The sequence below is a fragment of the Cydia pomonella genome, chromosome 19 (assembly GCF_033807575.1).
Source record: "Cydia pomonella isolate Wapato2018A chromosome 19, ilCydPomo1, whole genome shotgun sequence".
NCBI lineage: Eukaryota > Metazoa > Arthropoda > Insecta > Lepidoptera > Tortricidae > Cydia > Cydia pomonella.
In genome coordinates this window covers 1223160-1230883 of record NC_084721.1, presented here as the reverse complement: position 1 = coordinate 1230883, position 7724 = coordinate 1223160, and the positions used below count along the sequence as shown (strand labels likewise).

Below are 7724 nucleotides of genomic sequence, written 5' to 3'. Positions count from 1 at the left end.
TACGATGCCGCTAATAATCGTTTGTCCCTTTCCGACGTATTGGTATGATGGAAAGGGACAAACGATTATTAGCGGCATCGTAACTTTAGTAGACGTTTATGAATAAGGGGTTAACTGTTTATTTAATATTATTTCATTTTATTCCAAAAGAACTATCATACGCAAAGTTGTTGACAGTATTACTCACCGTGCAGTGAACGAGATAAAAATCCATCAATTTGCGCGAACAGAAGCGGAGATTTTATGCAATTCTATTAGTGTATTTTTATCACGCTCACCGCTCCGCTGCCTCGCTCCGTTCAAGTAGGCAGGCAGCCTAATGGATCGCATTACTTTGCAGTCACTAATTCACATTCTGACTAAAATGAAATGTATTTAAAGTCGTCCGTCCGTGGCGTCCGTGTGGTACTATCCTACGTGTCAACATTTACAAATGTTTTAATTTATTTAGTACAAATCACGCACTGTTAGAATAGCATTAATTATATTTTTTCACTTATTTTGGTGTTTGTATTGAGTAATGTTTAGTTGGAGACACTTGATTCGCCTGCATTTAGCTGTGCGGGTATTACGGCTGTATACATACTTATAGACCTAAGCTTATGACTTACGACCTATACGCGACCAATATTATAAGGTTCTATCTTATTTTGTATATCTTTGTTTTAAAATAAATAAGCATCAAACTAATTATTTACTCACTAATATTAATCAATTCTAATAAGGTGTCTCGCATCAATAGTTTTAATATTTAATTATGTTTTATAATTTACTGTGTAGGTATTATAACACCAAAATTTTAAATTAAATATAATTGCAGACGTAATCAATTTTAATAATTATATGTGGAATAATTTATTTTAATATAAGCAGAATTTATAATATTTACTACTGTCCATTAATAATGATATTTTAATAATTCATTCACTGTCGTAGATCACTCACAATAATTAGATAATATTTATAGATTTGGTTTCACTTTTACATATGAACATTATTTTTTTTATTCTTCTATATATAATGAAATTAATAACTTACTCATGACAATACTATTCAACCCAATATCACAAAATAAAATCAATTGATTAGAATTCGATTTTGTTTCTTTGAGAAGGTATATCTGTACCCCTAGTGTAACTTTGATCGACATCATAACGTGACGAACGCGTTTGCGTTAAGTCTCATTTTGAATAGGATTTTGAGTTTACAAAACGTCCCGCTTGGCGCGCTCTTTCGAAATCCAATACAAAATGAGACTAAACGCAAACGCGTACGTCACGTTTGGAAATCGAATTTATTTACACTAGGTGTACTGCATAGTTTTATTGTGACATGGTAAAAGTGATTTCAAATATATAAGAAAACAAATAGTATAATCGTCGGCTAGTTAATATAAGGCAGTTTGACGGTGGAGAGTTTATTGAGAGTTAACCAGCATAATGTAACAAGGTGCGATTGTTTAGAGATCAATAAATGCAATGTGTTTTAATATCAATTCGTTTTATTTGACACTCACAATTAAATATAAATATGTTTACAGTACATATGGTGCTACTTTACCGCACTAGTGCGAAAATTAGCATATTACGTTACTACGTCGAACATTTATATATACATGTGCGAATAGGTAATTCACAACTCGTGTCGATTTAAAACACTCCCTTCGGTCGTGTTTTAATTTGTCACCACTCGTTTCGAATTTCCTATTTTTCGCACTTGTATCGTAATGTACTATTAAAGACATAGGAGATAAAGTAAAAAACAAATGTTACACTATAAAATTGCCACATATGTCCAACAGAAAATCTATAAATGCGATATCATTTTATTTAAATTGAGTTTAATGGAATAAAACAGAAATTAATTCAAAAATGAAAAATGGCGTGAGGCTTATGATATGCTATGCATTTAATGCATATTCGTAAATTGCTGTAACATATACCTAGGTATAGTTAGCGATAGAAGAAGCGTGGATTATGTTCAAAATTATATGAAAACGAGTTGGTTGTTAAGGAATAATTCTGTCCATATGATTTTGGACACTAGGCCAGCTTAGGTACTTCTGCTGGGTGTTACTTTTACTGGGTGTTCATACTATTCAATTTATACTCTGCCGAGTACTTGGCTTCAATAACAACATACATTGAATACATCTGACAGTTTAAAGGGGAAAGAAACGAAAATCAAGTTTGGCAATCTGGCCCTTCTGATGGGCGGGTCAATAAAAAATAGTATGATAAACGCTAACTGGTGCGACGGATTTTGCCAACTGGCACCCGCGTGCGGGCGCCCGCACCAGCTAGCGGATGCCCTGACACGTTCAATGAACATCTAACCACACACCTAAATACCACTTGACCCTACTCATAGTGTTGTGTTCCTGCCGGTGAGTAAGGTTGCCAGAGCTCAACGAGGGGGGTGGGGTTAGGGTCGGCAACGCGCATGTAACTCCTCTGGAGTTGCAGGTGTACATAGGCTACGGAGACTGCTTACCATCAGGCAGGCCGTATGCTTGTTTGCCACCGACATAGTATAAAAATAAAACCAGATCATCATCTTAAAGCGTCGTCTAGGTCGAAATTAGCGTAGCACGCGAACTCGTTGGCTAAGTTGTTCCTATGGCGCGGCTGGAACTCGCACATCCGCAAATCCAAAAGTTTTTCCACATTCTCCTTCATAACCGCCCCTGTGCACACCACGATCTTGTCCTGAAATATTAATAGAAGGCTTTATTCTAGATACACTTTTATAGTTAATAATATAATGATAAAATTCTTTATTTCACACTACATAAAAAAAAATGGGAGTTCTCTTATCACAGATTTTTTTAAACATTTTGATTGAGCCCAACTAGTTGAATTGACTGATCCTTATTATTTTTTGTTATTCAGTATAATTTATTTCGTTTTGTTAACCTTTTGACCGCCACGGTCGGCAATGGTCGACATCTGAAAGACTTGCCAAGGACGCCAACGACGGCTACAGCCGACAGTTTCGCCAATGCAATAGGGACTAACGCGGGACTTCGTAAAGTTCAATTTCGCTTAAATAATCGTGATCGCCTGCGTCCGGGGCAAAGCATGTTCCTTCGCCGTCTGGCGTTCAAAAGGTTATATGTATAGCTGTTGCAATTCACGTTTCTTGACGTTAGGAGGGGGTTGAAACACTTGAAACTGATTCTTTCGGGCATTCCCAGCTCCGTTCGGCTCAGCATTACTACGAGCAATTATTAGGGTTGGCACAACTTGACTTCCATTTGAGTGCACAACCGCTGATAACATAATGACTTGAATTTTGACAACCCTAAATAACCGAAAGGGATAGAGCCTTACATTAGCAATCGCATGATTCGTCACTGAATCGATGCAAAACTTCGGTTTTGTAGGAAGTTTATTTTCTGTACGCTAGTACTATTATTTATTCTGTGAAGTGTGGTGTGTTTTACCAGCCATTAAACTTGCTTATTATAATATAAGGAAACGTGAATAAATAAACAATCTTACCTTGGCCAATAATTTGATTGTCTGCGAGGTCTTTTCGATGCACTCTTCAGACAAGAATGGAGGATCAGCCACAACCAAGTCATATCGCTCTATATCCGGAGGCAGCTTGTCAGGTAAGTTGTAGTCGTAGAAGATGAAGTCGGGGGCGTGCACCTCGAAGCGCCGGTCGTACTCGAGAAGGGTTACTGAAAATTTTTAGTTTAACTGACACAAAGTTTTGATGAATAAAATTTATATTTTTTATTGATCCCTAAAATCAGCATCAGTACATCATATCGCACAGGATCAGGATGTGACCAGGACATTAACTAAGTAGAGAGGTAGGTACATACAAGTTTAGAGTGTTTAACTTTAATTTAAATTTTATAGTTTTTAATTTTAATCATTTATTAATTAATTTTATTATTACCAATCAATGATACTCATTTTATATTTTAACAAATATCAAAAAATGCTTAGTTAATTTAATTTTAATGGCTAGTCATGAATCTTTTTGTTATATACCTAATTTTATTTACTTTTTTAATTTTCTGTGTCTGTTAGTCTGGGGCCCATTTCTCAAACGGTATTAGTGTAATATTATTAGTGTGTTGCCATGGTAACCCGTACGACTTGACAGTTCGTGGACTAATAATATTAGTCTAATACCGTACGATTTTATTTTATTTATATTTTCGTGACAGTACCTACTCCTATCTGTGCCTGATGAGGACAAATAAGAATATATTTTTAGTTTTACTGACACTTTAATTGAATATATGCTTCAAAGGGACATTAGTAATAGGCTTCAATCTTTAATTTTAACAGACTAACTATGTACCTACTGACTATTTCTTGATTAGGCGGGTCCACACAGAGCGAGCGCACACGCGAGGCAATTTCCTCGCGCACAAAACGGCTATACTGGCCTCGCGTGACCTCGCGCGTGTGTTCACTTTGCGTATACCCGCCTATTAACATCAATTTTAAAATGATAGCCAGCCACCAACCTGTAGCCCTGTCTCCGAGCTGCCGCTTCACTGGCACGAAGAGTGTGGGGCAGGAGAGCAGTGCCACGCTGCCTCCATCAAGTATTGTCTTGTCCACCACCTTCACTAGTGCCTGCACTGTGGCCTCATCATACCAAAACTGACTTAGTTGCTGGAAATAACAAATAAAACTAAGTTTATTCCATCTGGGTCATAAAGGACTATTCTTTTAACAAAAAACTGAAGCCTGATGTTAATTAAGTTAGAAGACATTCTTGGCCTATTGCTGAATCCTTGTGATTTGTAAAACAAGACAAAGTTTTTTTATAATAGTATAGGTCGTGTCATCCACGATGACGTGCAGATTTGTCAAATCTAACCTTTAATTACATGACAATACGAGTCCAGGCACGCGTCTTTGTGAATGACACGATCTAGTTAATAACACTCTTACAGCAGGAGTAAAAAGGGGTTATTCCCACTAGTTACCACCAAAATGTTGTTAGAGTTCAATACTAATAATAATAAATATAGAATGCTTGGATCTAAATTCCCACTAGTTACCACCAACTTGGTTTGGTGGTAACTACTGAGATTTTTTCCCAGTAGTTACCACTGGTAAAAGGTGGGGAAAAAAATCCCAGTAGTTACCACTGGTAACAACATGGTGCTAACTAGTGGGAATAACCCATAAAAAGTAGCTTAGGCTAGTATTTCAAATAGCAAGTTTTCAGAAAATACAGCCCAAATGAGAATTTAGAAATAGACAGCACATCCTAATATTATGTATATTAAATAAATACTGGAGCAGACTCACTCAAGTCATCAGTTAAGAAGATCAACAGTGAAAGGTGACAGACAGATATTTTACATTCATGATACATATGAGTGTATGAATCTTATTAAACATTTTTTTTTACCCAATTCTCATCAAAAAGTATATTTTCCTTCAGCTTGTCCTCAGCCTGCAACTTGTCAAGTATTTCCTGTCTCTTCTGCTGCTCGGCATAAAACTCCTGAAGGGCTGCAAATGTCTCCGCAGACAGCGCTGGCACATCATCATCATCTTCCATCTTTTCTAAAAGAAGCATTTCATGTTTTAAGAATAAGCAGGAACTCTTATTTAAATAAAATATTTGGTCATTTTTAATGATGCAAATTGTAAAACAACTATATTCAACCATTAATTATTTTAGTCAGTAGTAGTAGTTAGGCATTTGACGGCCGGTTTGGCCTAGTGGGTAGTGACCCTTCCTATGAAGCTGATGGTCCCGGGTTCAAATCCGGGTAAGGGCATTTATTCCTGTGATGAGCATGGATATTTGTTCCTGAGTCATGGGTGTTTTCTATGTATTTAAGTATTTATAAATATTTATATATTATACATATATATTGTTGTACTCTCAACACAAGCCTTATTGAGCTTACTGTGGGACTTAGTCTATTTGTGTAATACTGTCCTATAATATTTTATAATATTTTTAAAAGGAGACAGACCAAGCTAAGTTGGCAGTGTTTTGATAGCAGAGGCGGTGCAAGTGTTATTTAAACATCTTAATCTCATAGAAGTTTGATGTTTAAAATAACACTTGCACTCTGGGCTATAAAAATTGCTGCCAACTTAGCTTGGTCTAACTCTAAAACCATTTGTGTTATCAACTTATCAGTAGGTACAAAATTCCACCCTGTATATTTTTAACTAGTAGTGCTCCAAATAATACTAAAATACCTACTCAATACAAATTTATTTATTAACTAACACAATAAAGTGATCCCGGCAATAATAGCATCATTATTTTTAATGGTTTTACTACATGTAATAAAATGTACATAACAGCAAAGTACGGTCAGGAAACACGAACCCATCGAGCGTTGTATTAAAACTGGAACGGAACCTAGCGACTTTCATCTTGCTCCTGAAAACTTCGTAAACACCAGTTTGTTTACTTCCGACTGCATTTCTTCCGTGTTACCTAACCGACCCCGATGCGCAAACATTACGGCAACAAAAGTTAAACCGACAAGAACGGTAACATGCGTGTGACAGTTAAAAATAGGTTAGTTCTGTCTTCAACGCGCACAGGCGAAGTCGCGCGCCAATATTTTCATTTTTATAAATACACTTACCTTAGTTCTAGTGATAAAATGTGATTAAAAAGTTGCCAAACTATCTCCTTTAGGTGGGTATTCAAAAAACTCAAATGTTTACGCTTTTATTTTGACGAAAAATATGCAAATCTATATAGGTTTCGCTTTCATTAGACGCTTTTGTCAATTTTGACAGTGACAGTTAAAATAAATGATACCATACCTGTGTTCTAATTTCTACCATTTTATTACCAGGTATAAAATTTTACTATGGAACCGGATTCACTGGAAGTACTGCTTATCCATCATCACCCGGAATTCTTGAAAGCAACCTGCGACTTGATCAACGATGAATGGCCAAGAAGCGAAACTGTTAGAATGATGTCTCTGCAAGCTTCCTGCGATTGCCTGCCTACCAACTTTATCTTAGTCAAGGATAGAAAACAAGTATTAGGCCACTGCAAACTGACACCCATACCCAGTATTCCAGAAAGTTGTTTCATAGAAACAGTAGTCATAAGTAAAGCTATGCGTGGAAAGAAGTTAGGTACTTATTTAATGAGATACGTTGAAGATTACTGTAGAAATGTGCTCAAGTTGAAAATGGCGCATCTATCAACGAAGGGACAAGAGAAATTCTACGCCACGTTAGATTATGAGATTTGCGCACCAGTATCCATTTATGGTGTGTTTTCGCCAGTCAATATTAAACTTAATCCCATTAGCCATAAGATAGAAAATTCAGTGCCAGAGCAAGGTCATGCGCTGCCCGGCGCCGCGCCGCCGCCACCGCCCCCACCGATGCCAACTTACGAAAGTTCTTGGAACAATAATAATAGTAGTAAAGTAAAAACTAGCAAAACGTACATGTTTAAGTATTTGTAGTATTATATTTTGCATGACATTGATATTTGTTGTTCGAATCTTGTTACAATAAAACTGAGCATAAAATGTAACAGTTCATTTATTTCGCATCATATATTGTAAGTTACAATGGTACATATTATCCCAACAATACTCGACGAATCTTCACGTAACATATTTCAGCATAATATGTACCATCATCAACACATAACTCCCAATTCGTAACCCTTATTGCAAAGATATAAGGTCCACAGATGGTCAGTAAAGGGGTGTTGCTGTTAGTATATGGTTAGAACTTGGC

The 7724-nt window shown here is 36.4% G+C and overlaps 2 protein-coding genes across 4 annotated transcripts; one reads left to right on the top strand and one right to left on the bottom strand.

The window, feature by feature from the left end:
- Positions 1-1481: 1481 nt before the first annotated feature.
- Positions 1482-6760, bottom strand: LOC133528113 (EEF1A lysine methyltransferase 1). 3 transcript variants are annotated; one of them, XM_061865338.1, is made up of 5 exons: positions 6599-6760; positions 5392-5549; positions 4493-4643; positions 3504-3688; positions 1482-2708 (listed from the first exon to the last, which is right to left on the bottom strand). In XM_061865338.1, exons 2-5 carry the CDS (start codon positions 5542-5544, stop codon positions 2553-2555), a joined length of 645 nt encoding a protein of 214 aa, XP_061721322.1. In that variant the 5' UTR covers positions 5545-5549; positions 6599-6760; the 3' UTR covers positions 1482-2552. The 3 variants fall into 3 exon arrangements, with proteins under 3 accessions (XP_061721322.1, XP_061721323.1, XP_061721321.1); XM_061865339.1 differs by having other exon boundaries at positions 5392-5544; XM_061865337.1 differs by lacking the exon at positions 6599-6760 and adding an exon at positions 6334-6352.
- Positions 6529-7515, top strand: LOC133528116 (N-alpha-acetyltransferase 80). Its single transcript, XM_061865343.1, has 2 exons — positions 6529-6651; positions 6815-7515. Exon 2 carries the CDS (start codon positions 6830-6832, stop codon positions 7442-7444), a length of 615 nt encoding a protein of 204 aa, XP_061721327.1. The 5' UTR covers positions 6529-6651; positions 6815-6829; the 3' UTR covers positions 7445-7515.
- Positions 7516-7724: the final 209 nt, after the last annotated feature.